This window comes from Thermobia domestica, chromosome 6, assembly GCF_964235325.1.
Source record: "Thermobia domestica chromosome 6, izTheDome1.hap1.1, whole genome shotgun sequence".
NCBI classification, from domain to species: Eukaryota; Metazoa; Arthropoda; class Insecta; order Zygentoma; family Lepismatidae; genus Thermobia; species Thermobia domestica.
Genome location: NC_137459.1, coordinates 248,955,961 through 248,973,685, shown reverse-complemented (window position 1 = coordinate 248,973,685; position 17,725 = coordinate 248,955,961). Strand labels below are relative to the sequence as shown.

The 17,725-nt window shown below is 36.4% G+C and overlaps 1 protein-coding gene across 4 annotated transcripts in view; it reads left to right on the top strand.

Moving 5' to 3' along the window:
* Nipped-B (Nipped-B cohesin loading factor) overlaps positions 1 to 17,725 on the top strand; it is a 212,886-nt gene that overhangs the window by 2,667 nt on the left and 192,494 nt on the right. For all 4 annotated transcript variants that reach the window (XM_081762740.1, XM_081762741.1, XM_081762738.1 and 1 more), the window contains exon 2: positions 2,935 to 3,047. In XM_081762740.1, coding sequence (XP_081618866.1) covers positions 2,984 to 3,047 — 64 coding nt within the window. In that variant the 5' untranslated portion in view covers positions 2,935 to 2,983. The remainder of the gene's footprint in view (positions 1 to 2,934; positions 3,048 to 17,725) is intronic.

Sequence of the window (17,725 nt, the reverse complement as noted above, 5' to 3'; positions counted from 1 at the left end):
TAGCTTGGTTAAAAAAATGTTACGCATTCATCGCGATAACCATTTTTTAATGTTTGTCTTATATTTATTGTGTCAGCTGCACAGTTGCGATTTAAAATAGTTTATTGACCTTATAACTGAATACATTAACTTTTCTAGATACGTATAATTTCAGATTTATGGATGTGTTTATAAAATGACATCTAAACAATACAAATATTTTTACCCTCTCATATAGGTAGTAACGATAAAAGTTATTCATTAATGTTGTTTTTATGGGATTATGATTTGCTCCGTTCTCTTTGTACTTCTCCGAACATTTGTAAGAGATAGTGCAAGTCATATCTCGTAATTGAATTTGTGCAGTTTCGGCGTTGTTGTTCTGAAAATTTCTTCGTTTCACTGAGTTATAGATCTTGTATGTTCATTTCAAGATTAGCTTCCTTTTCCATTATCAAAACTATGTCTGACGTGAAGTTGTAGTTACACATTGGGTCTGAATCACAAGTACTTCCGCACAGTGTTTCTTCCAGACACGTTTTTTGGGGGGCACTGACCCCCGGAGCTCTGAGGGTGTCCCCCGGAGGAGACCAAAAAATACTTGTTTAATATAATAATAAATAGAATAGTACCAGCAGTGCCCCCCTCTCCCCGGAACCTTGTTTCTGAAAGAAACACTGCTTCCACAGGCGCAAATGAATTACGGCACTTGTCTTTGAATTGTAGGGAAAAACACCAATTGATTATTTCCCTTTTGTTAATGCATGTATCTCTTCGTTGTAGTTGACAGAGGTCAGAAATCTTATTTGTTATTGTCCTCATTCATTTGTGATGTGTTGTCGAACGAGAATTAGTTCCATATCAGGGGATAGTATGTCCATAAGATTTCCATTAATGTATATTTCTTCATCTTCCATTAAATTGTAGTTTGTAAGAGATTCCACTCTGAAGTTATGGTATATACGCGGGAAATAATCCCTTGTACTAAGAGGAAATATTAAGTGCAAGGGTACAGTTTTTTTTTTTTAGCTTCAGAACCACGTGCTCCTAATATCGAATATAAGTTAATATTTGTGAAATATATTTCATATTCGTTTCAAAAAAAACTTTGGACTTCTTTTTTTAAAAAAAGAAAAGTCTTGATATATTACGTTAACTTTCATTTATATTTGAGTAAATCCAAACATTATTGTAGTTTTGCGGTTTCTCTCTTTAAAATACGAACCATATGTGAATAAATTCGTACTTTCTTCACTTTTTCTTAAGAACTTCAATTTCGCAGAAGGCTTTTGTATACACAACGAATTGTTAGTGTTATATCCACCACCAATATGATTTCATGTTCTGCAAAAATGTGCTTGTGTCTTCGGAAAGTATCGATACTTTATGTGCCGACTTCCGTTTATGTTCTTTCCTCGATGCTTTATGTGCCGACGTACGTTTATGTTCTTTCCTATTGAGGAAATTTACTTAATTATTAGGATTACAGGCTAAGATTTCTCAGGGAAGGACAGCTCTCATGATGACTTGTAAAATCTTGGGCATATATAATATCGGTTAGGTAGCTTTGGTCTTTGTACATATATTGTTCATTGTAGTAAATGAGGTTACGTTTTATGTACAAGGGCACTTTTCACATGCCTTGCATTGGTGAACTGTGTCGTCTTTTTAAGTTCAGCAACTGATAAATAGTATATTTCTTAATTACATTGAAGTGCCTTTTCAAATATATATATATATATATATAGGGGATTTCGCAGAACTGATCATTTTTACCTATCGATTTCGGTCTTCTGGTTTAATATATTTTCCAAATTTTACGAAATGGTAGTTTATATTTCCGTTTGCTATTTTTTTTTATTTTCCATTTTTTAAACTATTGTAGATAGATGTAATGCTCTGTGATATTTATTATAGTACTTGATGCTAACACATTTTATATATTAAGCCATGAACATTAACTTGCAACAAATCATTATACTCTGTTCACCAATATGAAATGAACCTGCGATTTTTGACTAAACGATTTTTATCGCTGAATTTTAATTCGAACTTCTTCTGTATATGGTTACTAGCAGTAATTTGGTACTTTTTTTTCCTACTGACGGAACTATTGACAAAAAAGGCAGCATATAAAGTCCATATTAGCCATCTAGTATTACATGTTTGACATACTACATATATGGTATGAGTATGTGAACAGGTTGTAATGGTTGTACATCACAGTAGGTATACACATGCCTGTGTGAAATATTTATTTGTCATTTCCTGTAAGTGCAGAAACGTTCTTTGTCAATGATTTGATTTTGACTTTAGCGTCCCTTTCAGCTGTAAGCTATATGAGACGTGAACGTACAGTTTAATGTGGGGTCGGAAGCACTTAAGCTCCCGCCGGGAATCGAACTTGGGTCTCCCATGCCGAAGACAGTACGCTAACCACTTAGCCACGAGGAAGTTCTCTTTCCTCATGAATATGCAATTACTTTGTGTGTTCAGACAGATAGCTTTTGGGTGAGTGATAAGCACATTGGTTTCCATCGCCTTTACTAGCCCTGTATGGACTGTAGTACTAGAATTTTTAGCTTAGCGACTGTGATTCTGTGCGGAGAGGGGATATGATTCTGTTTTATTTAAATGTAGAATTAAGATGAAATTGTGAGGCTCTTTTGGTCAGGTAACAACAAGAGATTTTATGTCGTTGAATTTTCTTCCGTGGTTGTGCCAAATACTCCGATATTCATTTAACATTAGTAGTCGAGTAGAAATTGGATGTTACATGTTTGTGTATCTGAATCTTAATGGTATTCACTCTACTGCTTACTATTTCATGTTGAAGTTCCACTTTCAATCGTACATAAGCTTTTTTTATGGAAATAGTTGATCGTTTTTTAAATTTGTTTGAACATGATTTATAACGCAGTATGATTCATTTACTTATTTTCTGTTCTATTTTAGAGGACATGTTCCACAATGTGCGTGAAGTAATATTCACAAATGCAGCACAATGAATGGTGAAATACCCAGTGTTCCAATCACCACATTGGCTGGCATATCAAGTCTTACAGACTGTAAGTATTGCATTCATTTCTTACGTCTTTTAACTATCAGTGCCTTTAAGAAACCCGGTCTCTTACACCACTTATCCATATTATGTAACTGCGTAATCTGTAACTCTTAATGATTTCATTTCACATTTGTATTAGGAAAAATTCGATTCCAATTACTCTGTGATAGTACTTAAAGTGCTTTAATTTTTAGTCGGTTATATATGTAGATCTTTGCAATGAATCCAACTACAGTAAGATAAAAGAAAAAGTTAACTTACTACACGGCGTGCGATAATGCGTATGTACCTCTTGAATCATGGGCTTCGTACTGAAAATAATTGAAAACGGGATTAGTTTTAATAGAAAAACGTCAAAACAAAATTAAGTTTATAAATAAGCACAGAAATATGTTTATTTCGAAAAAATACAAAAAGTTTTGAAATGTTGTATTAGCACATATTAATTACACTACTGTAGATAACTTTAAATTTGCCGATATTTGTTAGCCATTACGCAGCGAAAATTCAATACGAGCATTAATAGCCTTTAAAAAAGTGATCCCTCGGTAATTACGATCCTTACTTGTTTTTGTTGTGTGTATGTTGATTATTGGCGGTATACTGACTTGAGTTTTGGGATAGTGCAAGGTTAATCTAGTTCTTTGAAGAAGATTCATATTTTTTTTCTTAAATCTATTTATTTATTTATTACTGGGAATACTTACTGTCTTAGAGATTTTTTTAAAAAAAAATTGTATTCATACAAATCATATATATTTTGCAGAAAACTACGCATCTTTGCAATATTGAGTGAGTAATTTTGGACGACAGTGCTATTACATTTATTAGCAGCGCTGTCATTATTACGAGTAGAAAAAAGGATATAGACTTTCACTTTCCCCTTTTTCTACTCTAAATTTGTCTACGTTTTATTTTTACATGTTGTAATTTTCATTCGCAATCCTAAATACGTACTTGTTTGAATATATGTGTGTGAAGTCTCCGCATTTAGATAATTTGCTGCTCAAATACCACCTGGAATACAGACTATCAACTTACAGGGAATTGTGAGTGGTGATCTAAACGTTCAAGGCTAGTTATGATGCTATACAATTGAATGTTCGAAAAAACCCAATCCCCTTTTCAGAATCCTTGTAGTTAAATCAATTTAGGAAATTGTATATAATAATGATAAACATTTTATTATATTCGGATGCAGAATTTGTTCCTTTAAATGTTTCACGTACATTTTGAAGGATACGTCGAAATTACTATGGATGCATATTAATTTGTAAGCACAATCTGGAAAGCAGTACCTAACTACGCCTGTGCATATTGAAATACATACCTTCATTGAAGTTTCTGTCATGGAAGTAGTTCGCTTATGATATACTTTGATTTATTCACAGTTTCTTTTTTTAAATGATGGAAACTCAAAGGACTTATCCAAAATTTGTGCTCCATAGTGCATAGACGTTCATTTAGTCCGACCTCACTCACCCTCGCCATCGCAGTGGCAGTTGGCCCTCGTCCTCACTAAGGGAATTGTCCATTACCCCCGCGAAGGGAATTGTTCATTATCCTCGCGCACCCTCGCCCTTGGAGTGAAAGTTGTCCCTCGCCCTCGCGAAGGGAGTTGTCCATCACCCTTGTGCACTCTCGCCCTCGCAAAGGGAGTTATTGATCACCGTCGCGCACCCTCGCCCTCGTGTTGGAAACTTGTCCTCGCCATCGCAGTGAAAGTTGGCTCTCGTTCACCCTCGCCTCGCGAGGATGGTTTACCATCGCCCTCGCTCTCGTACTGGAAACTTCTCCTCACCCTCGTGCACCCTCGCCCTAGCAGTGGCAGTTGGCCATCGCGAAGGGAGTTGTCAATCGCAGGGTAAGAAAGCCCTAATGAGGATCAGATTCTCCATTTTCCAGCCTATTTGCTGAATTATTTCCTTAACATACGTCCTAAACAAAGAAAACTAAACATACCATCGTATAACTTACTCCGGATCACCTAAAATGGAACAAATCATTGACTACTCCACGCTTAATATTAATATGAATATGTTAAGAGAGTTTCCTTTACATCTTTTGGTACAAACTAGTGTTGCCCATGAGACGAGACGTTGCGAAAGATAAGGTTTATCATCTCGTCTCGTAAATTTTATAGAAGTCTGCTCTCGTCTCAATTCTCGGAATCTTCTTTATTGTCTCGATTCTCGACGGCTCACTTCTTTTCTCGTTCTGTGAATTTACGTACAAAATATATTTCCTTATCTAGATGTTCTCAGAATCCTTCTGCGTCACAAGAGGCGTAAGAAGGGTGTATATAACAACATTTAAACCATATGTATTATTGAAATATATTGTGTAATGATTTGAGTATCTTTAATCGTTCATAAATGCTCTTCATTGTGATCAATTTTTCCAATTTATAGGTTTTAGGTACGGATTATTTAACACTAAAATAGTGTTTGAAACCTAAGACTTGGGTGAACTAGTGTTGCGCACGATCTTCGAAAAAATTCTTGTCTTGTCTCGAAGTGCATAAAGGTGATGAGGTTTAAATAAGTGTTGTTTTCAATATATTGTTTCTTATAATTATTAACATATAAGGAGACAAGATTGAGCTAGTTATTTGCACGAAATTAGTTTGGTGAATTGCGTTTACAAATCCAACACACACACACACACACACGCATGCATATATATATATATGTGTGTGTGTGTGTGTGTGTGTGTGTAATATGCGGGTGTGTGTGTGTCTTTGAGCATATAAAACTTGGTTTTGGGTGGGAGAAGAGAAGAAAAAAAAAACATACAAAGAAATCGCACTGAGGCTATACCATCCGGGTGTTCATAGACGTATCATGTCACTTAATGTCTATTTTTACAACAGAAGTTGGAAACGTAAAAAATAAACTACTGCTCAATCAGCTTAACAACATATTGCTTGTTTCCAGAAACTTAATACAAACTATTCATTTAATAATTAAGCGCGAGCCCAGTCCAAAATGGCCATGTATGTATGAACAAAAGTCATTCCATCAAGTCTTTTTCCGTTTGATCTACTGCATTCTGTTGGTTCTCTCACTGATTGTGTTTTTTCAGATATCAGCGCTCTTAAGATTATGTCATTTACTGCTGAATGACGTGAGTGACTGTCTGTCTACCAGTACTCTTTAAACATGACAGTGTAGACACTTCTCATCTAAAAAGTCTCTAGCACAGACAGGTTGGGCAAAAATGAGATACACTTGCTTCTAAACATAGCGCTATTCCTATCCGGAAACTTTTCATGAGAAACATGCCCATATTATAAATTCATTTGCATTATTATTTTTAATAATTATGTAGAAGTACACAAGAGAAATTGTCTACTGCAATTAAATGAAAGGAAGAATATGACGAATCTATAATCTTGCTATGACGCCAGCTTTTTATCTAGGGGACATGGCAGATGTTATTGTAAATATTACGGTACCTCCCTTCAAAAATAGTCAAACAGCAAACTCCAAAATAGTTGTTGTTAAGGAAGCTTGTTCTTCTCCCTCGCGTGCCCTCGTTCTCGGGAAGAAAATTGTTTTGCCTCGCGCACCCTCGCCCTCGCAATGACAGTTGGTCCTCGCCCTCGTGAAAGCAGTTGTCCATCGCCCTCGCGAAGGGAGTTGTACATCGCCCTCGTTCACCCTTGTCCTCGTGTTGGGAATTTCTCTTCGTCTTCGCAAAGGAAGTTGTCCGTCGCCCTCGCGTCATTGGGGGCGAGGGAATTTGAGGGTGAGGATGCCCTCGCGAGGGTGAACATCTCTGCCGTAGTGGTCTGCAACGGGTGGCCAAGTTACGCGATAATAACCTATTCCTCACACGCTTACCGTTATATTTCGTAATACATTCTAATTATTTGATAGCTATGATGCCCAAATTTCGATATTGTGTTGGGTTTTCCATAATTTGTATATTGCTACACCCTTAATGGATTACACCGCACAGTTCATTCATTTAGTGAAGATAGTTCACTAATATGCGAGTCTATGAGAAGAATGTGATTGAAAATAATCACAAGATCGAAATTTATTTATTTGAGAGTTGTAACACATGGATGAACTAATTTCACTATCAACAAAAGTGTAAGGTCCCAAAACTCAAATAATAAGTTGGGTTCAAATAATAAGTCTTCTAGCTAAAAGCATAGGCCAATATATTCGCTTTCTTTTCGTTCAGAGTGGTTCAACGACCACAGTCCTAACGCTTCTACCTTTGATGCAACGGTCCCGGGTTCGATTCCCGGTAGAAACATTCGTTCGAGGTGTAATGGCTTTTACAGGTCAAGTATTCTGAATGAGGTTTTTCCTGGGTTTCCCTTTCATATCAGGCAAAGGCCAGTATGGTACTTAATATATAAATCCCAGGTCGTTTCCTTCCTTCCATTTTCCCCGGACAGTGTGCTCACCAAGGAACGTCATCCCTCATACGTGATAAGCTTAATTTCATAGATGCCGGTAATGGCCAGCAATATGTATATAAAAATAAATTGATAAGTTTCATGCAGATACAGGGCGAGCGATATTGATAGGATATATTTAAAATATATTTGTGGAGCATGTTGAATGCAACTTTTATTACCAACTATGTAGAACACATTGCCAAAGGACGATGAACATTTACATCCCTTACATGGGCACTACTTTGAGGAGAATATTCTTTGGTCCTAACAGTCATGTTTAGCATGGCTACTATCTCCTTTTGGATGCTTTCCTTCAGTTTATTGATGGCAGTGAGCTTTGTGGTGTACACTTTCTTCCTTAAGTGGCCCCACAGAAAGTAGACCTGTGGAATTGGATCGGAGGATAAGGGTGGCTGATGGATATAAGCATATCTGGATGTGAGGTGTCCCGGGAAGTGTCTTCGAAGAGTTGTCATTGACACTACTACAGTATGACTGTTGGCTTCATCTTGCTGCATCCACATGACCCTTAGACCAAGCCGTCTTATTTTGGGAATGAAAAGTGTTCGTAACATTGGGTTGTACCACTTGGCGACGGTTTTCGTTATGTTTATTCTCAAAAATGATAGGGACCAGACATGACTCACTGCACACCACAGAGTAACTTTGGCACTGTGCATTTGCTTGTAAGTCAACTGTTGCGGAATTGTTCTAGCCCAGAATCAACAGTTTTGTTTATTGGCATAACCACTAAGGTGGAAATGAGCTTCGTCGGGTGTTTGCACAAAGTCATCACCTTTGCTGATTAGCCAATCACAGAATTTGATTCCTTGAACTTTATCTCTTGGTCGAACAATTTATGCACTACATTTAGCTTGTACAGATGCAGTTGTAAGTCCTTTCTAAGGATTCACCGCACACTGGTACGTGGAATATGTACTTGACGACACAATTGCCGAGTTGACTTCTATGGACATTGGTTCATGGTATTGGAGATACATTCTATGTTTATTGCACTAAGCGACAATTGAGGTCTTCCAGGGGACTGTTTTCTGTTCGCGTTTGGTCCTGGGTTCGATTCCCAGCGGAAGCCCATGTGGTTAGTATTCCACGTTAATCAGTAGGTCCCGTCTCATATAGCCTCGCTGCTGAAGGGGACGTTAAACTCAAAATCAACTAAACTCTGTTCGCGTTTGAGGTCTCACGAAAGTTGTGAACTGCCGGCAGTATCACCTTTCGGATGGTGCTACCCATTTCTTAAAATGTTATTTGAAACGCCGTTGTGCTGTGATGATGGAGCTTCCACTACTGAAGAACACGTCTACGAGTACTTAGTTTCTACAGTGGTCCATATGACGATGAATCCCTGCAACAGTGAAAGAAATATGTATCAGTAGCTCCCACCTTTACACTTCCTGTGAAACTGTATGAAAGACATGCGTGACTGTTATTGCTCGCCGTATTCAAAATAAAAAAATATGTCCCATCAATGTGGTCCACACTGTACATTTGTTTACCTTCCTCATCTTTGTCTATTTATTCTTTAACGTTTATTGTTTCGGAAATTTAAAGAAAGATTTGAATTTTCTCGATCATGGGGCCGCGATGGCTCAGTGGTGGAGTGTTCACCTCTGGTCCTTGGTTCGATCCGAGCTCGCGCCAAATGAACTTCGTGGTGGAGAAACCCGTGTGTGGTTTTTTTTTCGGGGTTCTCCCGTTTCCTCCCACTTTCTTCATTCCACAATTTCATTCATTTCTCATCATCACCGTCTCCTTTAGCTTAGCCAGCAATCGTGGGGCGTAAAACTTAAAGATTTCATCCTCATCTTTTCTCTCTATCATTGTAATATTTATAGGTCAACCAAACTGTTGTTAAATTCCATATGCAGCATGTGTCTTTGAAACTCATTGGAAACAAATGACGCCGGTGGAATTGACGGAAATACATTATGCTTGACCTGTACCTTTCCTTCCTACAGCCATAGAAAACTTACAATTGCTGCTTGCTGAGAGTAATGGTTTACACAGCAAACTAATCTTGGGTTACTTAGGAACATGTTTCAACTTTAACACCTATGATATTGTATTCATGAACCCTTATGTATAAAGTTTCTGTACATTGTATCTTGCTCTATATTTGTTCGCTGCTCGTGAAAGTAATAAATTATGGTGCTACAGTTTTCATGGAATTTACCCATTCTTGACATTCTAACTGATTCGTAACTGGAAATCATATATTCCTACGGAGTTTTAAGGGAGAGAAGAGAAATGCTAGGGATACATATAAAAAGAAGAATAGCATTAAGGTGAGTAAAAGCACGGCTCTCGCCAATACATGGCAACACGTTTTCCCTATGTTTTCAATGTACAATATTTTGTGTTAAGAGACAATATTCAAAATAGTTCAAGAGATGAATAGTTCAAAATAGTTCAAGAGATGAATATTCAAATGTCCTCAAAAACAAATTGAATTATTAATCAGGGAATTATCCGTGCAGTTGTTGACTATTTCCTTTTATTTATAGTTGAGAGCACTTAATTTCTCTCTCCATAAATATGCTTCCAATAATGAAATTTTCTCAACGGAGAGAAAAAAACTGCACGAGTTGTTCCCTGTTTAATGAGTCTGTTTTTGGGCAATATTTGAATGTTCTCTCTCCACATAGAATACATTGGAAACATACAAAACGTGCTGTTATCTATTGGTTAATAGGGCTTCTTTAAACTACCCTTAAAAAGTTATTTTAAAAGATCTTACATAGAGGTAATAGAACAATGGTAGAAGATCCCTTACAGGGATGAGAAGAATACAACGATTGATGAACGACGACGAATTAAGACTGAACTCCAGGCAAGAAGACTCGAAGGTTTAAACCGACTATAAAGGTGGTAATTCTTATGTAAGAATTAGAAGATTAGTGGAAGGCCGTTGTTTAGAAAAGTTAATAACAACAAATTATTGAAGATGTTAACAATTATGTACTAGAAAAATGCTAGTAGTATTGATTTGTAACAACCATAAATTTTTTTTGAAATTTTCATTTGGGTGTCGTGATAGGCGTGGAGTAATCTACTGGCTATTGTAATTATGTTCTAGATTCATCTAGACTAAAAATGGAGAATAGCAGTCCTGCTCAAATAACAGTTTCTCTGATACCAATAAATACCAGTGCTGTCTTTAGGCGCTAGCCACTTTCTTTCATCTGTTGTATACCCGTCACAAGATGGCTTTTACATAGGAAGCACCTAAGCCACTTGATATTTACATGCATACCCATTGCTGTATTGAAAGCTGTGACTGATGAAAGCATTGTCTCAAAACCAGTCTTAAAGATTTACACGTGGCAGACCATTTAAAAATTTTTAACGATATGTCTATTACTCGCTGAGATACTCAGATACTCGCTAAGATACAAATAAAGTAGATTCGGGACATTGAGCTCTTTACTACTGTGATTTTTTTTTATTGTTTATTTATTTATTTCGGTACTGTTTTTACTTGAGAGATATGCAGGAAACTACATACTTATTATATGAGATTGAACCCGGGTCTCCCAGTGGATGCGGCAAGCAGTACGCTAGTCCAGTCACATTTTTTTTTCTAGGTTTGTGCTTATCCATTCAAAACAAACACATTTAACAGAACTACTGTTGGATTGGGTTACCTAGTGACCATACTAAAGAAAGCCTGGTGGCTAAATTGATATTGCATGAGGAGCGAAGGGAACAAGAATTTTTTTCTTGTACCATATTACCTATACAAAAACACTAAGGTGCGACTAGGCCAGGTATCGAACCGTAACTATGACTTATGGTACCAGCGTGCTGGCCATCTAGTTGCATGCAGAGCAGGGGTGGCCCAAGTTTTCAATTTCGATGACTACTTTCCATTTCAGAAATGACTGGCAGTCTACTTATTTTCATATAGACCAGTGGTATTCAATTATAATGAACCCAAGGGCCGTACCGTGTTTATGTTTGTAGTAAGGCGGAAGGTTGCAGTTGTGATTTTAAAAAGTTTGCTTTTTCTTTTTTTTTTCTCCTCTCTTACCTTGCACTCAACAATGTTTATTCAAGAATCACCAATGCAGATTCAAATATACATACATATTTATATGCAAATAAATCATATTGACGTGCACTGCAATGTTTTCTTTAAAAAAACACTTTTATCATCCAAAAATAAGTTTTTCTGTAAATATACGTAGAGAAATATTTCGCTTCAAACAAAGAAATAGGGTTGGCAGTTAAAAAAAAAAAATAAAAAAAAAAACATTGTGAGAGTCTGTTACTGGTATGACCGTACTGGTATTATGAATGAATAAAATATTCTTAGATTTAAAACTTTTTAATGTACAAAATAGTGATCAAATGATTGCAGAGGCCACAGTGCCATCAGCGATAGAGCACTCACGTCGGGTGCGAGCGGTCCCTGCTTCGATCCCAGCTTCTGCCAAGTGGGATTTGTGGTGGACAAACACTGTATATATTGTTTTTCTGTGATTTCTGTTGTTTCCGCCCACTTTCTTCACTCCATCACTTCGTTCACTATCATCATTACCTTCCTTAGCCTCAGTGGATAATCGTGGAACGTCAAAAAAAAAAAAAAAAAAAAAAAAAAAAAAAAAAAGTAAATTAAATTCAGAGTTAACAGGCTCTTATATGAAACTGAATTTATTCTTACTTTAAGCTGTACAAAGTGTGAGTAATACCTTTATAATTGTTATTTTTAACGAGAGTTATCCAATTCTTTACTCGCATTGGGATCAGCAGTGCAAGGATAGACCACTATGGGCTACATCTCACGACTTGCTCGTTGAACGCGTTGTCCATCCCTTATATATGTAAGAGTAACTCGTTTTTTTTTTCTTTCTTTCTTCACTCAATGTATTAATTCAGCTGTGACAAGTGTTTTTGAATACAAACACAAGTTTTTTCTAGCACAGTGATTATGCTACAGTTGGTGTGTTTTGAGTAGATAAACACCGACCTGAAGAGTGAAAATGTTTTGCTGATATAGAAATGAACTGGGTGCCGTAATGGTACGTGGACCGACACGGTAAGCTGAAAAGCCTTTTTCGGTACACGGTCCAGTCACTTCTTTTCAGTTTAAATTCCGCTGCTTTTATTTAGCGTTCATAGGAGTGCGTGAATATAACTATGAAAAAACACTGTGCTGACTTAATATGTATTTTTCGACACAAACTTATTTATACGGTCCGTTAATATGTAAAGAGTGCTGAGTACTTTATCCTGTATGGTATGTTGCTTTCTTTAGAGGTATAGAAAGACATACTTCATTTGTAAACACTTAGTATTATTTTTGCACAATATAGCGAGACATGCTCATAAAGAATCAAATATTATTTTTTTTTTATCAATTTATTTTTGGCAATTACGTAAGTAATATTGGATGATTGCGCTAAGTTTTCTGTAACTTTGAAATGCAGTTCGATCCAAAATTAAAACTAATAACTTGACAGAAAATAAATGAATTCTGCCAAGTTAATTTCTACATGAATTGTGTCATTCCAGACATACAATTTTTGTGGAGTGCGAGAAATATTTGATGGTTAGATGTTCTGTAGTTGGCCATGAAGTTTTGAGGCATTATCCTGTTTTCAAAATCATTTCTTGTGGTTGTTTCAGTGACTTGTAGAATGCAATTACAATTCTTTTAAATATATAGGTAGATTGTTTTTCCTAGGAAAAGAAATTAAATCAACAATAAATATTTTGATAGAGTACATGTGTATAACGTCTGTAACAGTGTTCTAATACTTTGGAAACAGCCTGGTGAAATGAACAAGATGTTGGAAAACATGGTAGTCGCGTGTAGAATTCATAATTTTCCTTTCCCTTCATTTGTCGATTGAGGTAAAGAGAATCATAGTTAAAATATCGACAGTATTTCGGAATAATTTTTAACTTCGACGTCATGATATAGTAGACTACGAGTTGATCATTATACAGTTTATAAGAAAGTTGTGATGTGAAATAAGTTTTCTGAGAGTCTTTTGTGGTCTTGTAATTTTTTAGTGAAAATGGAAAAAAATGTAAGTAAAAACAAATTGAAAGATAACATTGGTAATTAAGAAAGAAAGAAAAGTCTGTACAATTATATTTCATAAAACTACCACTGTACATCTCAAGTTATGAGTAACAACATATTTAACATCAATTTTCCATACGGTACTAGTGTTCCTGTGCCATTTTTCTGAAATTGGAAAATGCCCTCTAAACCTTGTTCACAGTACAAGCGAAAGAACGTTGGTCGCAGCCGTTCAGTTTTATCAATAGTGTTAATGGTTGATCAAGGTACATATTTGAGCCTGTAACCAACAAATGCACTTTATAGTCAATTTTAGACATTCCAAAATACGTAGAAATTACCAACAAGATATTTGTGAACACAATGAAATCTTTTGAGGACTGGTATGAACTCCGATATAATTTCAGATTCACGAAGAGTAAATTGGACAATTCATTTAAAATCAAAGAATCGATGGATTCGTCTTTGGAACAGTTTAGTATCCATTGAGTAATTATTACTGTTCGCATTAATTTCTTGGATATACCGAATCGGCTGGGTCGAGAAAGTTCATTTCAAATATCGAATAGTGCAGGAAAGTTGCGTATTCGTGGCGTTGCACATGCTTATAAAGAAAATGCCGTTAATAATCTTCAGTTTGCGCAAGAGCCTAAAGTTTAAGAAGAAAAAAATAACTTTCAGATTTTAAGGACTAAGTTTTCTGACTTCTAATAGCACGAAATTACTTTATTTTAGTTGTTTAATAATAATGAAAATGTTTTCAAAATAACAGTGGTACGTCTATAATTCGCGAATATGGCCTGAAGTTGGTGAAATTGTGGTGAAAAATTGAACAGTTTTTTCAGGCACACACACTTTTGTACTAAAATATATATACAAGATCATTTTAAACTCATTTTATATATTCAAATTTGAGATGAGAACGTTCGCTTGCAGCTCTTCTCCCATTTTGCAGAATTATTCCTGCTAAAATGACGAAGACCTCACCACGTGGAGGTGACTGTAATTCTAGCTCCATCTACGCTGTACTTAACCATCCAACCATTTAAAGCATGTTCAATTATGTTGAATGGTTAGAGTTGAGTATTCATTTAAGCACTAAGGCCGTATGAGACGTGGATTTACAGCTTAATCTGGGATCCGAACCACATGAGCTCTAGCCGGGCATCGAACCCGTTTCCCGTACTGAAGGCACGTACGCTAACCATATAGCCATTAGGAAGTTCGAAAATTATGTAGATTCAGTGTTATCAGTCAAGGGTGTCATCATGAAGTCAGATTTTCGGCCGAATTTAGGCATCAAAGAGTACAATATTGCTCTTAATACAATCATCTCTGTTATTTTGTTCGCATACTTTTCCGACGGACTCTTAACAAATTTTTACACATCTTTCCACTGATTGGGTGTGACAGGGGAAATTGTATAAATTCAGACTTAGTTTTATTTGCCATAAATATTTTCTGATGTCATGTTTTCTATCATTAGAGGGTATAACAGCATACATTTCGTCCATTCAGTCACGTGAGTATAGTCCTTGGCATCAAAATGTATTGAGGAAGGCATAAAAGTTCTAACAGATTGTCCCTTCATCTTTTGATTCTAGCTTTCAATATCGTACTGTATGTAACCTGACTTCCGTATGCATTGTCTCTCAGGTACTATTATCGGCAACATGTTCTTAGAAGAGCGCGTTTGTCTTTATCCCTGGATCGATGATTTCTTTAATATTGTTCGGCATATACCTCGTTGTTTGCAGGACTCGAACGACGTGTATTTTACTAAGTGGTACCCTTTAATCTTTCAGCCTGGCAGTAAAACTCCATAGTTGTCAGAGCAGTGCCGAATATTTTGATACTCTACATTTAGCGATTGCCTGCCCGGAATTCCACCGACAGGATAGACATTTAATGGCGAGTGCGTAGTCAGGCTCCCAGTATAAACGGTTAATATCGAACCAGGCAGCAGCATACATCTTCAGAATGTAAGCGGCTAATATCTTCAGCTCATTCGTAGGACTCGTTTGAGAAGTAAACATTCTTAAGACCCAGGTGCACATATCTACAATCCAGGATGACTGGTCCCATCAGACCAGTAAGAGGAACGCGTATTTTTGTCATCCTGAGAATATGTCGTTGGCGACGATAGTGGCTGAGACAACAATACGAAAATTGATTTACAGAAAAGTACTATATGTAAGAATAAACAGACGAAGGGGAAATCTGTTAGAAGTTTTATGCCTTCCTTAGTGCATATTGATGCCAAGGACTACATTGAGCTGACTGATTTTATGAAATGTAAGCTGTTATCCCCTCCAATGATGATTTTATAATTTATGCAAAGTAAAACTTTAGTTTACAAATTTTTCTTGTCTCACTCAAACATAATTTACAAACTTTTCTTGTCACACTCAAACAGTGCAACGGTGTGTCAAACTTGACAGAATCCGTCGGGAAAATGTGTGGATAAAGTAGCAGAGGTGACTGTATTAGGGCAACATGGCAATCCTTGGTTCCTAAATTAGATCGTAAATGCGATTTCAAGACTACACTCTTGACTGATAATGGTGAAACAACATAATTTAACATGTTCTGAATGGTTCGATTGTTTGGTAGCGCGAGGGCGTTGGTAGAGCTCAAATTGCAGCCACCTCCACATCGTGAGATCTGAATAATTTTGCGAATTGGGCAAAGAGCTTGCAAGCTAATATTTCCATCTCATATATATATATATAATATATAATAAAAATCAGTAACTTTAGGTCTCTAATTGTACTGCTGTTATTTTAAAAATGTTTTTACCATTGTTGAACAACTAAAGTAATGTAATTTCATTCTGTTAGAAATCGTAAAACTTAATCCTTAAAATTGGAGCGTTAAAGCAATATTGAATACTTGTATTTTTGAAACTTAAGGCACTTTACGCGAACTGAAGATAAAATATATGAATGTTTTGAATATATTCCCCTTTATTAGCTTTCGAATTCTCAATTTTCTTGCACCATTACAATTTGATATTCGAAAATTTGCTTGTTTCGACTCATACCAATACAGAGGTAATTTTACTAAGGTAGCTCAGTGGTAAACTTCTTGGGCCTTATGCAGAGCCGTCCTGACACGTGATTAGTACCACACTAAAGAGTTCGACTAACATATGCTTCCTGCAGTAGTCAGGCCTTTAGTATGACGCTAATAATACATCAAAACGACTCTGCATAAGGCGGCTTGTGTCTGATGCGAAAGGTTAAATCCCATTTCATGTAAACGTACAGTACTTTCCATGTTCATGGGTTTTCTCGGCGTTGTTCTTTATTTTATTATTATTATTTTATTTATTTATTTGTATTGTTCGCACTCTACCAATTATTCCATCATTCATTTATGTTGATCATCCGTATCCTGCCGCATAAGGAACAAAACTGTTGACGTTAAATGTCATTGTAAATTTAGTGAAGCTATAAAAAGTTTCATTTGCAAACTTCACGAAAATTACTTAGTTCATTTTAATATGAAGCTCTCCGCGTATCCTCGTGAGTAGCACACACCATTTATTCATATACGTGTAACTCTGTAGCACATTTTGAAAGGAAAGTCCGTAGTAATGATTCGCTTCAATCTGTCATAGATTCGTAAACTGAACTCTCACATAAAAAGAATTGAAATCGTTTATTATAATAACTTTCCGGCTCTGATCCGTGATGAACCAGTTCTTTAAAATTAATTGGCTAAATTGTTTTCTTACTGTTAGTTTATTACGGATTCTACATCACGCTACTGGAATATATTAAATTAGAGAAACGCCTGAAATGGAATTGCCATGGTATCATATAAAAATTGACAGGTATTGTATTAATGCCGTTAGGTCTACTGTCAAAAATCTGTGCTGCCCACGATGTTCAAACGTCTGGCTCTCCATCTCCGTAGGCCTAATGAGGTTAGCACGAACCGGAGCTCAGTGAGGCTAATGAGTTGAAGCTTGAGTGAGTCTTATTTGAGGATACTAATATCGAGAGAATGCAAGTTTAAGCTAGCGTGAGCTTCATTGAGATAAATGGGCCCCAGCTCTAGTGAGGATAGCCTGAATCCGCACAAGTCCCGATTTGGAACAGTACTAGATAAAATGCAGCAAATTCGCTTGGCAGTACAGCATGGTTCCGCTGTCTTCGTCCCCCACTAGACATTATCAATATGTCGCGAACTCGCATGGAGGGACCGT